The following is a 27151-nucleotide window of genomic DNA, read 5'->3' on the forward strand; positions in this document are numbered from 1 at the left end:
TATATACTCCTCCACCCCCATCCCCCCTCCGTCTCTCTCTCTCTCTCTCTATCTCTCTCTCTTATTTTAATATATAATCGTGAGAGAGCCGACTCCTTCTTCTTGCCTCCTTGGTGGCGGCTACGAATCTCGGAATTCCCGCAAGCAAAGAATAGAAGTAGCCAGAGATCGAAGGGAAACGAATCGAATCCTCTTTCTGACTATTCTTAATCCCGCCGTCTCATCTCTTTCTCTTTGCGAGAAGAATGGAATGCCAGTCTTTTGGTGGTTGGAATCAGGCCCTCGTCCTCCTCCTCCTCTCCTCCACCGCCATCCTCCTCTTCTTTGCCTCCGACCGCGGCGATGGGGTTGGCGGCGGAGTCTCCAACCCGATCGCCTCCCCCTCCGATCTCACCTCTTCCTTGTCCCTCCGATCGCCGAAGAGGACCCCGAGGCCCCTTCTAGACCAATTTCCCCGCACTCTCCATCAAGAACCCGACCGCCTCGTCCTCCAAGTACCTCCATCTACTACTACTATTACTTTCCTTCTCTGATTAAATCACTTGCTTGTTTTTTTCTTAATGGGTGTACATGCGGGTTTCAGACAAAGAAGTCCAAGGAGAGATCGCGAAGAGGAGTGGAGGAAGAGCTCGCGAGAGCGCGACGCGCCATCCGAAGAGCCGCCGCCGCCGCCGCCGCCGAATCCTCCCGGGGAAACGCATCGGGAAACGTTTTTCATGGAGAAGACGTCCCCCTCGCTGCAATCTACCGCAACCCCGCCGCCTTCTTCCAGTATGCCTCTTATAGTCGCCCCCCTTTTTTATTTAATTTGTTTATATTTAAAATAAAAGAAAAGATACGAGGCCCATTGGCATGCACACACGTGTCACGTGTGGGCGGTAAAAAAATTAGGAAAAAAGGAAACAAATGAAGAGAGAAGGAGTGGGACTCAGCACGCGCGCCGTGGGCCGCTTGCGACTCACGTTTGGAGGCATCATTTCCCCCGACCCAGTCGCATAGGGTCATCCGCGGAGCAACGAAACGTCGATGAATCTAATTCCGTTGTTCATTCGGATTCCCGTCTTATTTGAACCAGGTTTGTTGGGTAGACGTTGAGCTGGCGGACGAGTATAACGGAGTTCATGATTTCCACGCCACCTTCTGATATTTAATCGTTGTTCGATAGTTCGACGGACGTAGGGTGGCGAGTCGTAGTACTACTCGTAGGCGCGTGTGGATTTGGCCATGTCTGCAATCTGTGATGAGAAAGGAATGACGGAATAATTTGTTTTTTTTTTCTATCGTGGTGTAATTTGTCGTTGCTACCACGAAAGATCTCCCGAATTAATAGACTGAACTTAAAACAATTATTTATGGTAAACACAGGGATAATAAAAGGCTGCTATTTGCGCAGCTAAATTCTGAATTATGATTTATTTACTTATGAATGACAAGATGATTTCTTAAAGGAATTGTAATTTTCCATTATAACGATTAAATAACACCATGTTTTTGAAACGGTAGCACCATTGGTCACTCAAAGGCTTTAGTTATATCTCAACCAAAATCTTCATTTATAAAAATAAAGATTATTGTCGTTTATAGCTAATATAATAACATACAAATAGAAGTGCCTTATTCGAGCTGTCAGCATTAGAAACGTTACCATGGTCAGTATAAATTATGATCTGGTGGAATAAATGGGGGTGTAAGAAAAAAAAAATCTGAGCTTTAATTGCATGGGGCTGGGCATGCAGGAGTTACGTGGAGATGGAGAAGCGGTTCAAGGTGTACGTGTACGAGGAAGGGGAGCCGCCGCTGGTGCACGAGGGGCCCTGCAAGGACATCTACACCACGGAGGGGCGCTTCATCGAGGAGCTCGAGCAACAGCAGCAGGAGGAGGAGGGAGGCGTGAGGACGTGGGACCCGGCGAGGGCGCATGCCTTCTTCCTTCCCTTCAGCGTGGCCAAGATGGTGCGGTACGTGTACAAGGACCAGAGCTGGGACCAGGCCCCCATCAAGCGCTTCGTCAACGACTACCTCCGGGTGATCGCCTCCAAGCATCCCTTCTGGAATCGCACCGCCGGGGCCGACCACTTCATGCTTTCCTGCCACGACTGGGTAACGTTGACGCTACCCTTTACTGCTTCTCCATGATGAGTTGAGAACTTGAGATGGTGGTGGCAAGATTAATTAATCATTTACGATCGTATAAATTAATTATAGAAAAAATAGAAACTGGACCTGTTTGGATCTTTGACAATGCAAAATGGATGAATTAATTAACTGGTTAGAAGAGTGGTAAGATGGAAATAGGTGAAATATTAAAAAGAAAACAAATAGTATTCTAAGAAATTTTATGAATTAGAAACATTTTCTTAGAGGTGATTCTGGACTGCGGGTTATCGATCACCAGTTCAAAAGGTTGTATATCTAAGTTCAGTTAAGATAACACAATCTCTGAGTTGATTCCGGGAAATCTAAACTGTAAGTTAACTAACAGAAATTTCAAAATATAGATAACTACCTAATGATCATCTCAGATCACTTTGTTTCAGTTTAAGTCTCTCTAAATTATTGTATCTTTAGCGAGATACTGGAGAGAAGCTCAGAGAATATCATGTCCCATACGATGATGCGAAGTTTTATGAGGTGAACATGGTAGGTTGGAATTCTTTGAAGGAAAGCAAACTCTTTTTGACTCCCGGCCCCTAAAAAGGAGGGGGAATTTCAAAAAGCAAAACAAGAAAATTTAGCTGGAGAATGACGTCATCCATGCATTTCTTTTTAAGTTTTTGACTCCAAGAAATTATCGGAATTCATTTGGGAAATGACCGAAACAGTGCTAAGTGTACATTACTGCGGAAACAACAAGAACTTATTACATGACGTTATCTTTGGGAAGTAAATGGATGCTTATGTTAATGAGGAACAGCGTGTGCATATATATCTCTTATAATAACAAGCGTTAAAACGCAGGGTCCGCATGCATCCAGAGCCAACCAGGAGCTTTACCGCAACTCCATCCGTGCCCTCTGCAACGCCAACACCTCGGAGGGCTTCCTCCCCAACAAGGATGTCAGCATCCCGGAGATCCACCTCCACGACGGCAACATCCCCCGCCAGCTCCTTTCCACTCCCTTCCCGGACCTCTCCGACCGCCCCTACCTCGCCTTCTTCGCCGGCGGCAACCACGGCCCCATCCGCCCCCTCCTCCTCCACCACTGGAAGGGCCGCCACGCCGACCTCCCCGTCTACGAGTACCTCCCCAGGGGCCTCGACTACTACTCCTTCATGCTCAAGTCTCGCTTCTGCCTCTGCCCCAGCTGCCACGAGGTGGCGAGCCCAAGGATCGTCGAGGCCATCTACGCGGAGTGCGTGCCGGTGCTGATATCGGAGAGCTACGCGTTGCCGTTCGGTGACGTGCTGAGGTGGGAGGCGTTCTCGGTGTCGGTCCCGGTGGCGGAGATTCCGAGGGTGAGGGAGGTGCTGGAGAGAGTGGGGGAGGAGGAGCTGAGGAGGCTGAGGGAAGGAGTGAAGGCAGTGAGGAGGCATTTTGTGCTCAACCACCCGGCCAAGAGGTTTGATGCGTTCAATATGATACTGCACTCGGTCTGGCTCAGGAGGCTCAACGTTAAGCTCAATTAATGTGGTCTTGGTGGTGGTATAGATCAGTTGGTACGAGGCAGGCTCAGCTTCGTTTTTATTGTTGGTTGTTCCATTTTGATGGGAAATAGTGGCCCTTTAGTTCTCTCTCTCCCTTGCTTTCTCCTCTCATCTCGTCTCGATGTCTCGTCGTTTGTAGATGATAACGTTGTTGTTACTTCCTCCGAGGAGTTGTATTTTAATGCCCAGGGGAACGTCTCCCAGTGTGGTCTTTACCTTTTGAATGATTCTACGAGAAATTCTCAAAACGGGTTCAGACATGAAGCTGTTCATCCTAAAAACGAGTACCCAAAGTACAAACCTTGCCCATAGTCAATAAAACGCAGGAAGTTTATAATAGTAGCTGAAGCTGCATTCAGACAATCTTTCCACACAGAGTCATAACAGCTGACGTCAAACACATCTCCAATTTCTTAGCAAAAAAAAAAACGAATACTAAAAAACTCAGCAGACCCATGGATTATCAATATCAAAGCCAGCAATACAATCCAGTTCCCAGTCATTAGCAAACATCATAACAAAAGCCTGTCTCCCTAATGCCACTGAACTGTAAAGAATAGTTGTACCAAAAAAAAAAAAACTGTAAAGAATAGTTGCCAGTTTTCCATCACCACATCCTTTTATCATAAACTCGCCACCTTGTTAAGAGACTAACAAAGTTCAACAAGCTCAGCCAAAAGATGTTAGAGACGTAGAGGGATGATCACATAACAGAGTAGATCCTGGGGAGTGTGCCCATAGGGGAATAAATAAACGACAGGATTCTTATTGATCTATATGTTTGAATTAAATAATAATCCTACAAATTCTATCACTGGAAAAAAAAAAGAAGAGCATTTCCACTCCTATTAAATTAGTTAAGGTGCAGATGAAGTGCAGCACGCATCCCTTCCTCTTCAGATTTTTCACATTTCTCACTTTGCAAGCTCTTGTCCTGGGGATGTTTTATGGCTCTGATGTACTGCTTTACTGCACCTTTGATGGCACTATCAAGAACCTAAAAGAGGACGCGAAGCTCGTGTCATGAATGAACTATTGGTTGCTAGATAAAAGATATCAATAAAAAAAACTGCAGCATACATCTTCCAGCTTTTTAAAGACAAACAAAATGCACTCAGCAGTATCACAATTCAGTGTATCCGCCAGTTGATAAAGCAATTAGATACATTTATCTAGAACTCACAACTAAATTAAAAAATTCAAGATGCTATTAAGAAGTATAACTTCTCAAATTTAGCAATTCAAGAACTACGTAACTGGACCCACAAGCACCAAATTTGTGACCCCTTAACACAGATGTGAGAAACTAATAAATCTCAGGCGCCGGCACCTTAGTCAAAGCAAATCAAGTTAGGGGATTAGGAACTCATTTCAAAGAAATAGACCAGGAGTTTCAAGAAACAGGGGAACTAACTACTGACATAATACGAGGGAAATAAACTCATGAGACATAATGTATGGGTGGGAAAAAGAATGTAGCAAACCTGTGGCCATGTTTTTCCACACCACCTCCTGTCCAGCCTGCATTGCCTGCAGAAATTACAATGCAGGAAGAAAAATATGGCAACAGCAATAGAAAATGAATCTATAAGCACAAGAAAACAGGATAATTTACGAGTAAATACCTGTTGGACTCGAGCTGAATCATTGATTGAATTGGCAGCCTGAAATTGTGCATAATTGAAATCCTAAAGAAGGGATTTTATAGGATCAGTCCTAAGTGCAATTGTAATAGTGATAATAAATTCTATCACCACTAGAGGTTTGTGTTTGTTAAGCCCCTTCTTCATTCTACAAATGGTAACTTTTGATCACCATTAAATGAGAAAGTGATTCAACATTGACTTCTGAAATCTTCTCAATAATCTAACTGTTACCAGGGATTATTTGGTTATGCAACACCAGATTCCCTAGCATATGTCCACACTTATTGTATGGACATGGGGCCATGAAAACAACCATGAAGTACCAGATTACCTACGATAATAGATCATCAGAATTTACCTGATTGCTTTGCTGGCTAGCCAAACCAGAAGCTTGATACTGTGATGATGACAATTTTCCACATTAATAAATGAAGTGAGTTTTACATTACAGCTGAACCAAGTAAAATGCTACTGACCGGCAAAGGCTGAATGAACTGCACCGGAGCCTGCTGCCTGAGCTGCAATTGTGATTGTGTTTGTTGTGTTTGAGACGCTTGGGTAGGCTGTATTGGTGATTGTGACTGGGCTTGAGATGGTGGCTGAAGATGTTGTGCAACTAGTTTCATCTGTTGCTGCGGTTTCTTCTGTTCTTCGAAACGTGTCAACTCTTCAGGTTTCTCCCACTACAAAAACAAGAAAATACATTTTCTCATATCTAGAGAAACAGATAAAGAATAATATGATGGACCAAGAAGGCAAGAAACGTAATAAGGATGATCACCCTGCTTTCACGAGTAACACAGTTGTAGTAGTATTTATATCCATCAGGAGAGGTGTGCTCTGACCAGTCACAGGATATTGGAACTGCAGATTGACTAGCTGTCGGAGGTGGAGTCATGGATACATTTGAAGACGTAACAGCAGTAGGTGTACCAACAGGATTGCTGGAAGCTGATTGGGATACAACTGCACTCCATGGAGACTGTAAAATGCAATTAACAAGAATCTGTATTAGTCAAAAAGAGTGCAACATGAAAAGTGACGATATAGTTAGCTTCATGGTTTTCCACAAACAGTGACATAATGATAGGAAAAGCATGTTCAAGCAAATGTGGTGATTAAAACACACTGAATAGAATTTTTACTAAGATATCAGTGGAAAGCCCAAGTCTAGCCCAAAGAAACCAAGGATTACCTGCTGTTTCGCAGTCTGAGAATTTTGCTGCTGAGTTGCACTTGAGGGTTGTATCATCTGCAGCTGTTGCTGAAGCTGGGAAATTGCCTGTTGTGATGATTGAAAGCTTAATTGCAAAGATTGTGCCTGTTGTTGCAGAAGCGCCTGTGTGAGTTGTGACGGCAATTGTTGGACAGGCTGCTGAAGCTGTTGCTGAGAGATGGTAGATGCAGGCATGTGCTGTTGGCTAGAAGCAGCAGCCATACCTGGCTGCTGTAGGTTTAATGGAATCTGCAGACCATTGGCTGCAGCGGTCTGCTGGAATAAAGCTTGTGAAGCAGGCAGCTGTGCACCCAAATTAAATAACTGCTGGGATGGCAGAGTCTGGCTCATGGAGGGAAAGCCCGTAGTTTGAGGGATTTGAACCTTGCCAAGCTGCTGTATTGGCATTTGCAAGTTTATATCAGTGAATGAGAAGCCAAAGTTTCTTACATATTAAAATGTATTGGCCTATAAAGGAGATTGTGGGACCCTCCTGTTTCCACTATGAAGTCCAAAACTTACGCATATGCCCATCCAAACCAAGTGTTGACTAAGGATGCAAAATTCCTAATTGATGATGGATACCTCAGTATATGCTAAGAAGTATATGTCCAGTTAACTATTGGCGTAAATGACCTGGCGAAGGAGGAAGAGTAAATCATGTTTTACACGCACATTATATTTTCATACTTTTTTAAATCTCCTCCCGCACAAATTTAACTTTTTCCAGCAACAGAATATGTATATAATCATCATCTTTTCTGGATGTACTTTTAGTTCTCTTCTTATACCTTAAAATTTACTTGCCCTCTTACATTTCACAGATGTGCTGTTGTGCATCGGAGTGTCAGGTTTCAAAACTTTTGTGCGTCAACTTTTCTGACTGTTTATAATAAATAATTAATGAAGTGATAATTAGTTGTATGGATATAAGTAAACAACAGATCTATAAAAAATTTATACAGTGAGACTAATAATTGACGGATAAAAAGCTTTTTCCACTGTGCTACACAGAAAGGGTCCACAGATAACTAATCATAAAGGAACAGAGAGACTTACAGAAACTGAAGATGTTGTCAAGTCACCAACTTTGGCAGCTAGATTACTGCCAAATCCCTGACTGCTAGCTTGAGGAGATGGTTCCACTGACTCAGGGCTCGCTGGGTGCCAAGCATTAGGTCGCACTCCTCCACTCATTGGCTCAGCAAATTTGGGTGGTCCACCAATTGGCTCACTGAGCGTAGGTACGGACCTGCACAAATAGATGATGGAACGGACAGGAATAAGAAATTTGAACAATGAACAAAAGAAAGACAACTTTACAAAACTGGCAAAAATAATTCATGCTGCTCTTTTGAAAAGGCAGAGACATAAACCAAAGAATTCAAAATTTTTGGATTAAGACAATAAATAAAAGACCATAAGCAAAAACTATATATATGTGTGTGTGTGTGTGTGTGTGTGTGTGTAGAGAGAGAGAAAGATAAAGAGGCTACACTCCATTAAAATGGATCCGGAAGCAAATCCAGATGCTTCCGGAGCCATCCGATCCTGCTCCAATCCCGAAGTAATAAGGGCCCTGGTTAACACGTTAACAAGAGCTGTTAAGGAAAAACATGAAAGCATTAATGAGCCGCTCGTACACTCTCACCCTTTCTCTCCATTACTGCAGTGCCACATTTCAAAAAAAAAAAAAAAAGCACTTCACTAATTGTTGCGACAACAGCACCATGTTTCAAAAAAAAAGTACTTCATTAATTGTTGGGACCCATATCTCTTATATTTCTATGGTGTTTCTATTTATCGTCGTAAATTAGATATTTATCTTGAAGTGTTTCCATTTATTGACGAAAGGTTAGTGTTTATTCTTCAGGTATTTCTGTTTATTTCTGGACGGGAGCACATGAAGGTAGCAAATACCTCGCAAGTTTCTGCTTATCTGTGGCCCATTTGTGTTTACTCCCATAGGGTTTGTATTTATTTTACACTATATTGCATCTGAACTTTGTGTTTATACTTCGTCCTTGCTGTTTAACATGAGTGAGCTCTGACCTGACCAAAGGTGAGGGATCGAGTTTCTGTTTATTGCTATGGTGTTTCTGTTTATCAATATAGACTAGGTGTTTATCCTAAGGGGTTTGTATTTATCCCGGAGGAGTTAGTGTTTATTCTTTAGGTATTTCTATTTTTTCCCGCAAGAAAGTGCAGGTTTCTGTTTATCCATAACCAGTTTGTGTTTATTCTAAAAAATTAATGAAATGGGTCCAGCAATTGGTGAAATGGCCAGTCTGCAAGGGAGAGTGGAGATCGTACACTCCACCCTCTCTCCCTATGACAGCAGGACCACGTTTCGAAAAAAAAAAAAAACACTCCCCTGCATCACATTCCCTCCCATTAATGGTTCTTTTTTCTTTTTTTTCCTTCACAGCTTCCATTAACCTATAAATCGGGGCCCTTGTTACTTCGGGATTGATGCGAGACCGGACGGCTTTGAAAGTAACCAGATTTTCTTCCAATTCCATTTGAATGGAGCGCAGTCTCTCTCTCTCTCTCTCTCTCTCTCTCTCTCTCTATATATATATATATATATATATATATATATATATATAAAGAATGGTTGTTGATATCTAGATAAAGTTCACCTAGTGTACCAAATTGAGGTAAATAAATCTAAGAAAGCTAAATCTCAAAAAATGCTACTTTGGTTAATATTGTGTTACATATCCTTCAAAACTTAAGACAAGACATGGATATCTTACAAAAATTAAAGTGTAACAGCTAAGCCCGTACACAACAGCCTCAGGCAAAAAATAAATTAGTAAATTCATCCCTCTCCCTTCCTTCTTCTTGACAATTAACATTACCGAAGGTTGATATATGACTCCATGAGAAGGCAATAATGGTACCATGAATAAGCTTATGTGATGATTATGCTTCATTTTGTATAGCATCTCCCTTGATACTTCATTCCTTGCTTTGAAATTGTGGTTGAAATTAAAACACTTTAGCCTACATGGATCAGTCTCTACTAGAACCAACTACAACATTATTTGGTGTTAGTCATGTTTCAATCTCTGTTAGGTCTAGTGGTCTCATCTTCAATCTAAAGTGGAAGCTTATTTATTGGGAACATATCGAACATCTAGAAATCCTATTGCATGATGGGTCTTCATACAGTAGATGTTGTTCTATGAATTTTAAATTAATCTTTTGAAGTTTTTTAAATCATCAGTGCTTAAACTGTCTTCCATTTTATGAAATCCTCACTTGATCATGTTATTGTTCTACTTTTGAAGAAATAGGAATGAAGGATTTCTAGAGTCTTAACATGAATAAACATATTTTAGTGCATAAGCTAGTTGAATCAACAGATGAAGTAATTTTCATAGTAATTGCATACATTGTTAATTCATATTTATGTGACAGAACTGATATATGCTTTACAGATAACTTATCATTTGTGTTTGTTGCAGTCATAGAGATTGTCAAATCATAGTCATTTCTTTGCAGTAATTATACTTCTTAGTTGATTTATAGTCCTTAGTTGGAGTAACACTTCAAATAAAAACACTCTGTTTTAACTATTAACGGACCAAAATTATTATGCGTTACACAAACACCTAACACAGTCACACGACTCACACCACTTAATGGTAATATGTTGTCAATTTCACATTAGAATTTATATTATTTTCTATTTTATCTCTGTTTTGAATCTATTTTTTTATTTAAGTAATGCTTATTATTTTATTGTCTCATAGCAAAGCTACTGAAAGTTAGGCTCAAACAAAATATTAATCTCAAAATTAATCAGCATGTTTAACCTGTATTGCTTTTTTATTTTCTTTAATTGTTTCCTTCTTAGCTGAATTCTTTAATAAATTTACATTTTTCTGTAAATATTGCTCTACATGTCTTTCTAATTAAAAGACAACAAAGCCTGAGCCCAAATTGACAAACCATCCAAAGGGTTTCGCTTTGGGCTTGAACAGAAAGTACAATCGAGTTGAGGTGAGGTGAGCAATTCCTGCTCCATCCATCTTCCCAAGTGCCTCAAGTTGAGGTGAGGTGAGCAAGCCTCAAACCTTTTAAATAACTGTCTTTCAGAAAGTTTTAAGGGCACATATAAGGAATAAAAAGTACCTCAATGGGCATAGCAAATGGTGTTTAGTGTTTAGTATCAGAAGTATGAGTGCCACTACAGTTCTCCAAGTCAAGAGCAAGTGCAGAAATGAACTTTGGTGAGCTCTCAAAATTTAAGATGTGGAAGTGACAATGGAGAGTGTATAAAAATAATAGTGCTAAAAAATTATAACCTACTCAATGACTGTAATTTTAAGAATTGCATCATATAAGGGCTAAAAAATGATGAAACAATAAATGGTGTAATTACAATTGCAGAAAGATTGACTTTGACAAATGCAATAGAAAAGATCCAAAGGAAGATACTTGAATAAAAGGGGCTCAAGAGCATTAAAAAGAGCGCGCCGGCCAGGGTCTGGAGCAGGTGCATGACACCTAGATTGAAGATTTTGGCTATTGGAAGTCTTTCAGAGTTTGAAGCATTACTTGTATATCTTGCAACTTAACTTTTACTTCATTATTTGAAGTTCATTTTTGTCACAGACAACCAAAGAGAAAGGAAGTAATGCTTTATGAGTATATTTTTTGAACATTCAGGTTTGCACACAAACAAATGGAGCATTCATGAAACATTGCAATGAGAAAACAACTGGCACTGTAAGTTCTGATATGGTCAGGTTAAGGTTTTACAAACTATAACAGGGGATCCAGGCAAATACTTGCAACCACTGCTTGACATTTCTCAAAGGAGTAAATCTAAAATGGAGAATTTTCTGTTTCACCCTTCTTGGATGCTAAGAGACAAAAGAGAAAAGCATACTTATTGTGTGCAAAATAATGTATCAAATTATGGTGTGGGAGGGCATCAGAGCACAACATGAAGCTATATGCAAGTTTTATAGCATAATTATGTAGATTCTAAGAAAGATGTTATGTAATTCATCCTTTCACATGTAGAGCACAATTCTAGCATACTGAAGATTGACACTTTACTGCAGATTCATTATTGGTTAAAAGTGCTAGTAGTGGGACATGCTATGCACATGACTGTTCAACAGGAAGTATTTGATGGTGGCTGTGATGCCACAGACCAGTAAAATGTTAGGAATTTTAAATTTATTGTCACAATCTCTTTTTTTAATGTATGTTTTGCATGAGTTGTTAGCTATACCTCTATTTCAGAACATCAAGATGACAGTATCTATTGTAAAATGATTATTTCTAGAGGTAAGTTCACAGCTAAGAGCACTCCAGCTATTTATATTGCCCCTCGTGTCTATCTCCTTACAAAATTTGGTAGAGTCGTGTAATTCAGCTGTTACAAAAGGAAAGTCAATGTATCCTTTTTAGATCAAAATATATAAGGTCACCAGGTTGCCCTTGGCAGTGTTCAGATGAAGGTGGAGTCACACATCAGAGTTAAAATTATAACAAAGAATTTATATTAGATTCTTTTTCTTGACATTTTTCCATATATAATTCATTATCCTCAACATTGATGGGGAAAAAACTAAGGGAAACCATGAACCTTATGCTTCTTTTTTTCTTGAAATACTAATATATCAAACACTATCTGTCAACATTACCAAAAGAACACACTATCTGTCATGTCATGTCTTGAAGCTTGGGTTATGCCCCCACCTTCTAATTCAGAGTTATAAAATGGAGCACAAAAGTTCAAAACATACCTGACCCCTATTGGTGCTTGCAGTTGAGGACCAAACCCAGGGCCTCCAAATGCAGGACCACCCCTAAAATAGAAAACAAATTGGTGAATTTACAAATAGTACTGTTAATAAATAAAGAAGAAAATAATCTTGAAAGCATATGAGACCTTGACTCGCCAGGCCTAGGCCTTTTAGGATCAGCAAATCGAACAATCAATGGCTGATTGCAACCCTAGCAGAAAATGAAACAAACATGGGCACTGTCCATAAGCTCAAGAAATGTAGCATTTAATCATGGTACAAAAAGCTAGCTTACCCTCATCACAAAGTTTCCATTAAGGGCATTTATAGCTGCTGCTGCCATCTCTCGGTTTGAGAATTTCACAAAGCCACATCCTTCATAAAACATTTAAATATAAAAATAAGAAGCAAAAAGGTACAAACATTCAAGGAATCAAGAAGGCTTATATACTGTGAAAGACGCACCACGGCTTTGCTTCCTATCATCTCTCATAATGTAGATATCTTCAACATGACCATATGGAGAAAATATCTGCCATCAAAATATCACACTTCCATAAAGGACTTGACAAGAAGAAAGTAACATTTGATGCAGAAACTTTTTATTAAGCATAGGATTTTCTGTATATCCGTATTTTACATTTTGCTAAAGATGTCTAAATGACATATTTTTGCATGAGAAAAACGTCAACCAAAAGAAAGAAATCAGTGGAAACCCTCGCATCACTTTAATGGGACCATGTGCATGTGGCATGTGAATGTACAAAATACAGAAGAGGCATCACTTTAGTCAAAATTTACTGGATTGCCCGATCCAGCACAAAGTATTTCTACACTGAAAAATGTACATATGTTGAGCTACAATATCTTCCTCATGAAAAAATTGCGTAGAGAAAAGCTTACTTCCTCAATTTCCATTTCTGTGGCTTGCTTATTGAGTGATCCAACAAACAACTTGTGCTCAACTGCACCTGACATAGGGGAAGAGATCAGACTAAAAAGCATCAGCAGTAGAAGTGAAATAAACAATTCCAAATAGCGAATCGGAGCATGTGCAGATACAATATAATAGACATGGCATATATTTCTGGAATGCTATTGGTCATCCAAATGTGCATCACAAGAAAATATTTTTGTGCAAGCAACATAAACATCTACATACATGTAAAATTAAGTACGGTCAACAGCATTCGATGAATTCTTTTCTGTAAAATATGTTGTAAGGTTCATTATGTCATTTTTGCCATATCTTGTATTACATGCTTTCTGAGTTTGACTTTTAAGGAGCCTATGTACTTTGACATCCACTTCCATGTGTGTGTGGGTGGGTGGGTGTGTGTGAGAGAGAGTGGGGACAGTGATATCAGAATCCTATAACCAACTGGATTATCCTATTACTGATTAGTGGTAGGAAAAATATCAATAACCTTCTACTTGTCCTTCTTGCAATAAGAGCTGTAATCTTACATCTTCTTTTAAAGAAGTATTTCTTGGATGCAATTAAGCATTAAGTAAATCAAATTCATTTGAGTTTGAAACAATCAGTAATGTCTTCCAAGAATTATGATGCTGAACCCAGGGATAGGACCAGTAACAGGAAACCAGCACCGTCAATAAGTTATAACAATTTGTGACTACAAATCTACACGCTAACCTATAATTTGTGATGGCATCTCAAATGGTCAATCAGCAATTCCCAAGAATACTACATATAAAGCATTTAAGTTCTTGAAAACTAAATGTAGATTTTTAGATGCCAGAGTTTATTTCCACATGAAAGTATTTCCGATTTGGAAACTTAACCCTGCATAGAATTAACTATAACTTTCATGCAAAAATGACTTAAATTCATGACTGACTGAAATTTGTTCTATAGTGTTAGCCACACAAATACAATCTTAAGCCAATAACAACCGTAACTAGCTACTCTACAATTTTTGATTTAGATTTATCATGACTAAGTTTTAGTGGATAAATCTACAGTTACAGTATATACAAAAGGACCACCGAATGCAGGCATATAATTCAGAACATTGCACATACATTAAATAGAAAGAATGTAGATAGGGAGGGCAGTTGCACATTAACATACTTACCATCTTTTCTTATCGCCTAAACTTGATATATAAATAATATTTACAAGGTCAAAGAAGTGCAATAAAAAACTAACAGCTCAGGTAATTACCAAGGCGTTCCCGTTCCCCATCAGCATATCTTACTTGAATAGGACCTGATCCCTGACAAAAACAAAAAGATAAATCTCTCAGATGAAATAAACTAGCAAAGAGGGTACAGGACACAGAACAGATGCAAACCCACCCCAGGCAAAGTATACTGATTATGCAAAGTTTTGATGGCTCTGTCAGCCTCCTCTGAAGTTGCATATTTTACGAAACAGCAACCTGTAGATGTCAAGGTTCTGTATCTTGATCCACTCTGTCTTCAAAAATCTTTTATAGTGATCATACAGCATGGTTGAATAATGAACAAATAAAGGTAACATTTGTGCAATACATTTATATAGTACCAAGGTACGCCGTTTCGATACCGGATCCTATACCAGTGCCATCCTATTACAATATCAGGACGCCCGGTACAGGAGCCAATTCGGCATACCGAGTGTCTGTACGCCCCCGTACTCCATACCAGTTCGGTACCTACGGTACAGTCAATATGCACCAATACCGATTGGTACCACAAACCTTATATGGTACACAACATAAAGATTACAGTAAATATATTTTATTTATAAAAAAAGTGAAGGACAATGAACAACTAAGATTGAAAGTTGTGCAATGCATTTATTGATACACAACACAAAGAACTCTTTTTTCTAAAAAATGTCAAAATGAATGCTATATGTTCAGTTTTGATTATACTATCAAAGTTAAGCATCTCATTTCTCAAAAACCAAGGATCTTGTAAGACATCAAAAATAACTGGACTTAAATCCGTTAGTCAGCACCCCCCACCACCTCAGCACATGTGATGGGGAACAAATTTGGGTAGAGGGTTCAAATTCAAACCAAGAGGGTGGCACTCCTACCATTTATCTAAAAAATTATTAGGATGTTATGCCTAGAGGAACATGCATGTGGATGCTCATCCATAGATATCAGAAATGCACATCGAATTCAGAACTCTGCAAACAGATTCATTATGTTATCCAATTTTAAATCCAATATTAACATTCATTCTGTTGTTTAATAAATTAAGCAAATAGATATCTGCTCTTTTAAATCCAAAACAGATGGAGCTTGGAAATTTGTGTTAGAAACAAAAATTATGGTTTTTATCTTAAAAGTATCAAATGATGCTGAATTTTGACACATATGCCTAAGGATGTGTTAATATCATTCCAGATTTTATAAGGCCTGCCATGCATTAGGTTTCCCAGGTCATCAAGGCCATCCATTACATGTCTTTCACTACCTTACAAGGTACAAGTGACTGATTTTGTATCTCAATTTAGATGGACCACCTTATCTTTCCCACTAACAAGATCAGTAACCTATTGTAACATGTTCAACCAATAACATTAATCCAATGACTTAGATAAGATAATTTTGTTATTAGGGTAGAAACTTCCATGTTCCATTGTATAATCAAAGACATTAGAGAATCCTCTGACAATGTATGAGAGGATTGTCTCATCAACAGTCCATCTGGCTTCATTAGCGCTTATATACCAACCTGCATTTATGTCTTATAAATAATTTTACTAATTAAACATTTTTTATGAAGAAAAACAAGTATCTGATAGTAAACTATATATTATCTGTACTAAAAATTTCACGTATCAATAACTATGAATGCAAAAAATGCTGTTAATTTTAGTGCTTATCCAGCCATGCAAAATAGCATTTATTAAAAAAATTTAGACACTTGCTAAGATCTTCTACCACAAAACCAAAAAATATACTGTTAACAAACCATGTAGGATCAGCACTTCATAGGACCACTCAAAAGGTGTCGGTGTAAACGGATTGCGTACTCAATTCCATCCTAAAATAAAATGCCCTAAGCACCCTCACTCGTTGCAATTTCTCCTGGATTCCCAAAGCAATAGCAAGACAAAACATTCCAAGAAACACTAGATTCATGTTCCTACAATCAACTAAAGGTAATTTATTCTTATGGTTACATGTATGAGGATATGACTATTATGCATTTATATCACATGCACAAGTTACATTTTCCAAAAGAATCAATAAAATTCCTGAATGTTAGACATTTTCATAATGTATACTATATTAAAAATGAAAATTAAAAGCGACATCTCTTGAGTCTTCTCTTCATCACACAAACATTCAAAATTAGAAGAAAAAGATATAGTACCTAAAATTAGATGCCTAACTAAGATTCAGTTAATATGTCAACTTACCACAAATATAGATAGATCCAGTCTATTCCAGTCATATCTCATCTTACCATAGATGCACATGCCTCTCATATATTCAGATCAAAGTGGGTTGGTATTCCATCTAATCATAAGTTTATATGCCTCTCTATCCTGAACAGGTTAGGTTAGCATCTCTTCTTAACATAAATAGCGAAGACTCGCATCTGTCACAACCAATTCTTCACCGTATCATAAAAATAAATGCCTCTCTATTCCATCCAAATTGGTGATGTAGCGATCCATGAAGATCACACATAATGTACAAATCTTTCTTTTATTTATCTTCTCCTTCTTGATTTTTTTCCATAGGGTAAACAGAAAGATATGAAAAAAATGTAAGTCAAGAAAACACATAGAAGTAAATAAGCGATTCTAAATATAACAATTCTTAATAACATCACAGCCATCTATCAAACTTTTTTTATTCTACTTTTTCCTATTTTATTCAATTTTCCATTTTAATTCTTGTTTTGCATTTATGTTTATGTTTTGTTTTTCATTTAATTCATATAATTTTTTGTCTTTATGTTAAGTTGCTTTTGTTCTTATTTCGTATTCAATTTTGTATTTTTAATCCTTCCTCTGACTGCATTGCAGATATCAGCTTAGTAACAAATAGAAAATACAAAGTTCTCCTTGACCATTTACAGGTTTTTATGCTATATATGTGCCATGCAGAATCCCTTGAGATAAACATCAGTGTTATCGAATATCAACTTGCAACAAACCAGAGATTATGTATGGAAATGCAAACTTACCCAAAAAGCAAAACAGAATTTATGACATAAAATCAGAAGAAAAATGTCACTTTGGGGGAGGACGACAAGATGCACGAATATAATTCAGAAATCCACTTAATATTTTGATAATAGTTGAGATTTGACAAAAAAAAACTCCAATGTGTATATATATACATACATGCATGAATGAATATGTGTGTGTGTGTGTGCAATTTTCTCCATTGATCTAGCAATCTAAACATAGAAAGGCATAAATACACACTAAATGTTTTACCAGAAAACAAAGACGAAGTATATGATGCATCGGAGGCAGTGAAAGTTTATAACAAGTAATGGCATTACCAGCGATGCCGAACATAAAGCCAAATAACTTTAAATCAGTTCCTATCCATGTCTTAGACCATGTTGACGATCCAAAACCAATTGTTCTCAAATACAAAGAGACTAAGATCTTATTAGGCATGAATTAACTATAACAATGAAGCAATAGAAAATCTGAATAATATGGCAATGCATCATCGTTTCTTATAATGCGAGTCCAAAAATATGGTATTATCTTGAGACATAGTTCAAATTGTCAATATCTTGAATTTGTACAAAATTACATTTCTTAAATGTTCAGGCATACAATGCACAAGAAATTGGTCTCCTGAACCTTCAACAGTCAATGCAATGCATCAACGGGCACAATTGCAACAGATCCCAGAGATAAAAATGAAACAAACAAGAAATAAGCAACTCGATTGCCAGTGGAACAAATATAGATGCGGAAACAATGACGACAACATAGAAGCTCTTTGCTTAACACTTGAGAGGTTTCTTTCTTAAAAGCATATCCAGATAAATTTTAATAAATTGGGGAAACTGAAGATTACATCCCTGCTCAAGAATCGTGAACACAACTTGCAAACTGGAAGCTGGACAACTTGACAGCAGTTGGTAAAATATGAAACATGATTATCAATAGTCCAGAAAAGCTATTAAATCAAAAAGCAGTTAATCTCTCCTGCATGCTTATGAATTGTTGCTGTCACAAGTTTAATGCATTGTAAGATTATTCGCAAGTATATTTAATATTCATTACGGGATAGACTGATAGGAAATTATTAGAGAAAATAATGCAATTTATATGCTGGTGTAGCAAAAAAATAAACTGTAGTAACCCTTTAAAAATGAACAACCTATGATGCAAAGGTCACACTATCCATGTGCCGTAGCAGAATCTGTGCAGGATCTCATTCTAAATTTCCTGATCAAAAAAGGCTCAAAAACAAGAGACTAAAAAACTAACTAATACAAGTGTCATATGGAATTTGCAAGAGCAACAATTCACAATACATTGATAGCCAACTTCAAGTTGGCATATAATGCAATGTATGTCATCTCCATGGTCCAGCCTTTGACACAATATCACAAATGCATGCACTTGCACACCAAATTTCGGGTAGCAACATCATTTGCAATTATGAAGGAAAAGGAACAAACTAGCATAAGTTTTTAAGCTCCACTCATTTACTCATATGCAAAGCATTTTACTTAATTTAGCAATTTGGAATTGTGGACAATGACCTTGCAGATTTCCTCAAAAATTGAGGTGGTGGTGAATGGGTTAGGCCAGAGATAGAAAGAGAGGAAGAAGAAAGAGAGGAAAGTACTGGACTTTGACCACAGGGATGTGCAAAGACCTAAATCATCATTTGCAACACACGATACTTATGAATCTGAAACATCAATTTCACAGAAAAAGAAATCAAAACAAAAATGGATGCATCCATCTGCACAACACAGGCAGCACTCTATGAGTAAAAGGAAGCTTTAGCAATGACTGGCTTGCATCAATTTTATAGGAACGTTGCATCAATCAGATCTAGCGTCATGTGTCTTCATTCATCAAAATGCCAACATAAGACATATTAATCATCAAATACTATCCATCCTTACCCATCACTTTCCACAATCAACATAATAAAGGAAATTATACGAAACATGCATAATTGTGCCTCTCAAGTGTGCATCACATAGAAGTACGATCCATCCATGCCCAACAAAGATATTAGAAGCACATAAAATCACCATCGATCTGTCTCTGACTAAAGCTGCAAACGTAATGCACATGAAGCAACAACCATCCATGCAAACTCCAGAAAGAAAAATATCACAAGCACAACAAACCACTCATTTATCTATTTCATTTCCAAGATGTGTTATCCACAAGACATGCCTAACAGGAAAAAAAAAAAAAGAACCGAACCCATCGTGCTTTAAAATGTCAATACATAAGATAACTTGATGTCCTCGGTTTATCTTAATTTCATCTACATAAGAAAAGATCCTGAGAGGTGAAGACAAAATCAAGCATATCCATAATCATAATTAATCAACACACCAAAAGTTTAATTACCTCAAACCATCCAACAATATTATCTGGGTGTAGAAATTCCACTTCAAACACATGAATTGAAACCCTGATAACCTCGATGGCAAGACATATACTGGTCATTGAGATCTTACACATTCTGCCTATGGTGGTTAACATCCCACTCAGAAGCATTTATGGCATTCTTCTTTCACTTGAAGTACAACAATTTTCACAGGATTAAATACCATGATATTACTACAAAAATTTGAAGACTTAATTATTGTTCAGAGACTTTCTTTGATAATGCTGTCAAAAATTCAAAGATGCACTAAGTGGCACTGAAGAAAGACTAATTTGCATTCCAGAATTTCACTGCTACTTGCAAACAACTTTTATCATTTCCGTAGTCTTGAGTTCTTCAGAATGCATAGAAAGGACAGAGTAGGAAGGTTGCCAACCAAAAACCAACATGATTTCAACAATGGTCCAAAAAACTGAGGAAAAATGACCTTATTGCTCCTGTTAGCCCCTCAGAAAACCTGAAAAAGACACAAGTACCAACATATTAAATCACAAGAAGCATTAGAATGTACCTTGTTGTAGACCAGTTCTCTTGTCCTTAATCAAAGCCACTTCAATAACATCTCCATGCTCCTCAAATACAGGTCGGATCTGAAAGCAAAATAAAGTAGCATAGTATTATATCATCCATTACTATACTAAATGAGGAACATTATATATTATATAATATATATATATATATATATATATATAAAGAAGAAGAAGAAGAAGAACCCATCTGTGACAAGTACATGCATCAGTGCTCCAGCAAGCTAAAGCACTAGCAAAGCACCTTAAAACAACCTGAGTGAAGTGACTTTAACATGCATCACATACCTAAGCGCCTAATTCAGGGCGAAAGGCACTGCAGCATTCACCTCATTTAGTGGCACATTCTTCTTCGAAGCTTCTTAAGTATCCCTTACTGAATTAAGTTTCTTAAAATTTTAAAGGGGATACAATTCTATTTTGTTTCATTTCACTACTAAAGATCTTAACAATTGAGAACTGCAGGCCAAGCCCACTCCTGATGTTCATTATCCAGGTAAGGGTTTTGAATGCCAAAGGAGGTCTCTATGTAAATATGCATTGATAAGGAAAAAATCAACTTGCCTAATCAAGAAGGAGAAAAGGTGTGCTGCCTCCACCACCACCTTGCTTCTTTTTTTTTTTAAGTTTCTTCTATTCCTCTAATTCTAGCTCTAAGTTTTGCAACTAAATCTTTTCTTTGACTGATAGTTTTGTTGTTACCCTTACAAGTAGTCTATTTATGATTTAAGGGCTCGTTTGGTTCGCAGGAAAAGGAGGGGGGAAAGTGTGGTCAACGGGAAAGTAATGAAATGCCTCTTGTTTGGTTGGAGTTTTCAAAGGAGAGAGATGGGAAAGTTGTATTCCCATGGGAATATGATTCCCACATTTCATGGGAAAGTCTTTCCCATGAGAAACATGGGAAAGTTACTTTCCCATGAGGTGGGAATCACTCCTTTTTTATTTTTTCCCAAAAAGACCCTTCAGCATTAAAGAAGCATTAAAGAGGCATTAAAGACCTAATTTTTATTAAGGGCATAATAGGAATTATACATAACTTTCCTAGGAAAGTGGATAGTCAACCAAACATAAGCACTTTGGAAATTTGTCACTTTCCCATGGTTAACCAAACATGCCAAAAGTACTTTCCTAGGTATCCTCTTCCTAGGAATCTGATTCCCAGAAATCATATTCCTAGGAGGAAAAATACTTCCCGCGAACCAAACGAGCCCTAATAGAATTTTGTGAATCAAATACCTTTTTTATTTTACTGTTATGAAGTAATGTTTTTATCTAAATTATAGCCTTTTAGTTTGTTTATATGGTTGAATAATTAAGTTACTGATAAGTCTGTCCTTTAAATTAGATACAGATATACAAATAATTTCTAGCAAATTTATCAAAGACCTTTACAAGATTAGCTTATTGCTTTCTCCAGGAATTGACAAGTGGCACCTATAGCCCCACATGATATGAGTCCCTAGCACCTCGAGGGCGCCTTTTGCCTTTAACTATACTGGGGTGGTCGCCAGTTCAGTTGAAATGCCACAAAAGAGGAAAACGATGGGTATGAAGAAATCCCTCAAATGTAAAATATATACAAGGACACATGCATCTAATGTTACATGTAATTTTCACTGTTTCTCAATCAGAACAAGAGAAAATTACCCATCTAACATATTCTTATCAACTGAACACATAAAAAACAATGTGAGTTTGCTTGATTTGGCAAGGATAAAGAAGATTTTGACCAATAATCTATGCTTCACAAGGGGTAGGAATTCTTGGTCATCTTTTTCTGTCCATTTCAAATGGCATACGATTTAACAAGTTAATTGCAAAAGCATATGCCTATGGACTTTACCATTCATGAATCTCAGAAGAATATGAATATCTGAGATTTCCTCAAGAACATAGGGTTTGCACATGCACTTTAAGACAAATTTGTCCCAAATATTTTTGAATTTAGAAGGTGTTTAGATGGATATTCCAAGATTGATAAAATTAAACAGAGAACAAAAGAAAACCATGAAAACAGCCTGCTAGGACCATAGGTGTGCATCCACACATAGGTACATACACATACACATGTATATACCCGCAAACAGACATATATATGCATGCATGCATGCATACTAAAAGCCCCGGCCATGCTTATTATTTTGTGCATTCACCAAAAGCCATATAATTTCATTATTTAATTATTCAATATTAGTTATCTATAAAACAAATCTTTCCTTTGACATTGCAATCATGTGATTCCCACCCCTCACACAAACAATCTAAAAATATACAAAACAGCATGACTAAAAAATTTCAATTATACGGCAGTTTACAGAAATAAAAGTAGAATAAAGTTTTAGAAGATGGCAGGCATAAAGCGTGTATCATTATAAATAATTATTGGGGCAAGCACATAGCATGCTCAAGCCATATGGGGGGGAAATTAGTAGTTATGCTAGTGCAAGAATGGCTGACCTCTTCTTCAGTTGCAGTCCTTGGCACTGATCCAATAAAAAGTTTAGCAAACTTGCTCCTGTCAGCATTATCTGATAATAATGAAAAGGAAGATAAATCATGAAGATCCTCCTCCAAATAAGTGATAAATAACAATGGTGAGGAAGAAGAAAAAAAGTACATGTGGCTACACTATAAGATTCATATTCTAGTTGTGTAACTTGCTTTATTTCAAAATATGTTAAATACTAATAAACTATCTGGTAAAATTTAAAAATGTTTTAAAACAAGATATGAGATAAACGGCTTCCTAAAGTAAATGTTTGTTTAAGAGGAAAAGAATTATGGTTTTTATATGATACATATTGGATTTATATTCCTCGATATGCTGTTAATTATGTCAAATATCACCTCAGTAAACTATGACTCTGTGTAAAACATGACAGTATCAACTGGATGACAGCAATCTTTCCCATTAATATATTGATAAATCTTCTAACTTCCTTGGGAATATCTGAGCAACTTTTACAATGTATGCTTAAATTTTATGAGTTCCAGAAATTCAAAGAATTCCTTCAGTTTCCACGGTGAGAATAGAATATCTTAACAATGCTTCTTGTTCAAAGAAAGTCCGCTAAATTGAATGTTCTATATGTTAGTATAGATGAATTTCACATAACAATATCAAAAGACGACTAAATAGCAAAAATTATCATCCACCTATCCATACTCTAATTATAGATACCAATTCAACAAAACATCCTCAAGCATGAATTGACGCAACTGCAACTGACAAGGATGGAGTCCAAGAAAGCTGGAAAGGGCTTCTTGAAAACTCTAGCCTTTAAAGCATGATCTTTAACTGATGCATCATGACAATAGGTTAGTTCTTGTAGTGCAGCTTGGTATTTAATGCAGATAGCCTGAAAAGGATTTCAAAGTCTTCTGAAGGAAAAACATGGCATTGGGTCAGTCCAGTTGTTCTGCTGCCACTTCACAAAGAGGGGAAGGAGCATTTTTTTCGCATACCAATATTCAAAACCTCCTTGCACATAGCATGGCTATCTCTTTTCTTCATCTATCCTGAAGATTTTAAAGTAGTCGGCCTTAAATATTAGTTTTTAAGCCGTCAGTAGTGGTGTAGCATCCCTAACCAGACAGCTAGACCAAGAGGACAATTTTCCCATATGGCACTTAAGTGATGGTTGTCATAGTAGTATCTCAGAGGAGCTAAAAAGTTGAGTATCTGATTTTCCTTTTTTTCCCCTTCCTGCATCCTTCCTCCCCGTTAATCTCTTTTATCTTCTCTCACACATGATACGAAGTTTAGGCCGACGACAAAATGCATCACGGAGACATCACCTGTTCAGTAAAAATCAGGCCATCCAAAATGCATTTAAAAACGGTCTCTCCGCTGCCATCTCCATATCAGGTGACGCGGAAATATCTACCTCTTTATTTTAGTTTTATAGAAGAGATTGAGCTACAGCTTAAAATCGATTTAGAAACCCTAATTCTTCATTAATTACACTAGAACGGGGAGAAAACCCTCGAATTTTTATCCCTCGGGAGGTAAATCATCAACAATACGGGGAATTTTTTCCCTCAATGGGTAAATCATCAACTGTGAAGAGGTGAAAGCCTCAATTTTTAATGCACGCATTGTCTGGGAACCACAGGTTTCCAACGAATTCAATCTGATAGGTATCTCATGATACCTCTACTTTCAGCCGAAAAAATCCACAGAAACAATGAGAGCAAAACCACTAAAGAAAAAAAAAAGAGCTGCAACAAGTGAAAGGAAATCAATCAAGAAAAGGAGGGAGCTTTACGAACCTGGGGAACCGCCGCCTCTGGCTGGAAAAGCCGCCGCCCGCCACCACCGCCGCGGACCGCCCATCGGCATCTGGTGGCCGAAGCCATCCGGTCCCCTGCGGAACCCACCTCTGCCTCCGGAAGGGAAGTCCTGAGGGCCTCGGTAGGGGTGGTGGCGGGCCCCGGCGAAGCCCTCGCCTCCACCGCGGGAGTGGTCGGGGTAGCGGTGGCGCGGGTCCGCGGGCCCGCTGGACGACCACCGCGACGCCATCCTCGGGTGCCTCCCGCCGACTTCGCCGCCGCCGTCGCGGTCGCCTCTGTATCTCTCCATCTCACTCTCTCTCTCCCTCTCGCCTCGACCGCCTTCGGCTTTCGGAGAGGAAGGGGAAGGGCGACCGGCTTGGTTTACGATCAGCTGTGAAGCATACAACAGACTTCACATCCTTTGCTCTAGTGATCCAACGCCACGTAGCGAATAAACGATTTGACGTGGGGCCCAGGATGAACAGCTTGGCCCAAATTGGCCACCCGCTGTTCGGGCATAAGCACAGCTTGACGTTTACGTGGACTAGTCCGAAGGGCGGGCGATACGCATGAGGGTGGAAGAGTTAAGACGGCGAATCTGCGATCTGAGGAAATAGATTATTTTTTTGTTCTTATGTGATTTATGGAATACACTTTTTTTTTTTCCTCTCCTTTTGGAACTGAATGAGGATAGGACATAAGCTATATATTGGTACCTCTTTACAAAATTATAGCATGATATTTTTGTTGATTAATTTATTTTTATGTAAACAATTGTGGATGTATACTTTTGGTTCTAAATGGCTACATAGAATAGTAGGATACTAATTGATCTGCATTTGTCTCAAAGAATACAGGAGGAATGAGTGGATGTAATCAAAGTGCTTGCGAGAAAATAATTGACTAGGTGTTAATTAGTTGACATGAAGCCCAAGACAAAACTTTCAGTGGAGAGGATTATCTGTTTTTGTCTTTGATGCATATGCATTGATGCAAAGTTGATTGGCTGCTGACCCATTATGTAGTTGCCATATAAAACATGAAAAAAAAATTTAATGTAGATACATATATTTGTTCATTATTACAATAATTTTTCTCTTACGTAGTGATATTATTAGGGGATATGTACATATGCCCTCTTTCCCTATATAATTCATTGGTGACATCTAATTTTCTAGCTCATCCGTGGCCCAAATAGACTGCAGCCTCAGAGGATTAGATTTCAACATGTTTGTTTTTTTATCTAAATCTATTTTCAGAATTCGGATTCATCTTCTAGTTTTTGCTTTAGATCTATGAATGGGGTGTATATTGATCTACTTGAGCTATAATAACTATCAAGGTATATTTGGTTCGTGATAACAATCGGAATCAAAATCAGAATAGATTGGAATCGGAATCGGAATGGTCGTATCCTCCGATGCATTTGGTTCATGATTAAAATTAGAATTGAAATCGAAATAGGATTTGAATACTAGGAGCAAATAAGAATTGGGTTCTTTCCGGAATCAAAGTGAAAATAGGACTTTCTCTAACCAAACGGCTAGGAAGTCACTCATTTCCTTCTCACCCTAAAGTCCAACTCCTCCCAACTAGACGTAGCCTAACTTCTATATTTTTGGCTGAGTATCTCCACTATTTTTAGGACCTAATCCCTAAGCCTTTGTTTGTGCTAAAATTCTACCATTCCTCATGCCAAGGTGCTCTATGATGCGCATGCACGGTCGAAATTGGCAAAGCAAAGAAGCTTGGAATGAATTACATAATTCATGACAAGCATGTATGGATTGCATCCATGATCAAAAGAGGCCCTGCTTCTCTAGGGAAATTTTCAATCCCTAATCATATATATTATATATATATATATATATATATATATATTATAAGTTTTGGCATATAGCATCAATCCAATAAGTAAAAAATAACAGAAAAATTTTAAGGAAGTGCATGGATGAATAAATGAAGAAGAAACAGAGGATTTCAAGATGCTAGCATTCTTTTTATGTGAACATCAATTTATTGTCAATCCATTTGAATCTTATAATATTTTTTAGAGGCTTCCTCTCATAAATTGCTTCTGCTCAGGAAACAAGTCATGTAAAACTGGAATCTCCCGTTATGATCAAGATCAATCTATTTTGTCCATGGTCGCACAGTCTAGACAGCGAAGACCTTTTCCTTATGTGAAATATAATCTACATGCACTTAAAAATAGATGGTCAAACATGTCAAACACCATATCTTTTTGGAAATCAACGTTCTTTTTCGAAGAATTACAACTTTTCTAAAGAGACGTCTCACGAAAAAATATTTTAAAGCATTTAAAACAACTAAAATTTAGAAGATAAGAAAATTTAAATCTTTTTTTTTTTTTGCTGGTTTATTTGCATGACAGTGATTTATTTAATTGGCATGTTTATGCACCATCAGACCTTTCAAAATACATGGCACATGCACCCTGGTCATATTAATCTTCTAGGTAGCTGCT

At 37.8% G+C, this 27151-nt stretch overlaps 2 protein-coding genes across 2 annotated transcripts; one reads left to right on the plus strand and one right to left on the minus strand.

The window, feature by feature from the left end:
* LOC103710850 (probable glycosyltransferase At5g25310) lies at positions 1-4473 on the plus strand. Its single transcript, XM_017843723.3, has 4 exons — positions 1-494; positions 584-771; positions 1737-2100; positions 2959-4473. The coding sequence occupies exons 1-4, from the start codon at positions 246-248 to the stop codon at positions 3625-3627; spliced, it is 1470 nt and encodes a 489-aa protein (XP_017699212.2). The 5' UTR covers positions 1-245; the 3' UTR covers positions 3628-4473.
* On the minus strand, positions 4246-24970 carry LOC120103655 (flowering time control protein FCA-like). The gene is made up of 18 exons (XM_039122665.1): positions 24661-24970; positions 22846-22916; positions 20373-20451; positions 14598-14680; positions 14464-14515; positions 13182-13249; positions 12744-12810; positions 12574-12653; positions 12425-12489; positions 12279-12341; positions 7567-7759; positions 6487-6903; positions 6073-6273; positions 5768-5974; positions 5650-5688; positions 5271-5309; positions 5130-5175; positions 4246-4642 (listed from the first exon to the last, which is right to left on the minus strand). Exons 1-18 carry the CDS (start codon positions 24968-24970, stop codon positions 4635-4637), a joined length of 2088 nt encoding a protein of 695 aa, XP_038978593.1. The 3' UTR covers positions 4246-4634.
* Between the last annotated feature and the right edge of the window lie 2181 nt (positions 24971-27151).

This window comes from Phoenix dactylifera, unplaced genomic scaffold (genome assembly GCF_009389715.1).
Source record: "Phoenix dactylifera cultivar Barhee BC4 unplaced genomic scaffold, palm_55x_up_171113_PBpolish2nd_filt_p 001658F, whole genome shotgun sequence".
Lineage (NCBI taxonomy): Eukaryota > Viridiplantae > Streptophyta > Magnoliopsida > Arecales > Arecaceae > Phoenix > Phoenix dactylifera.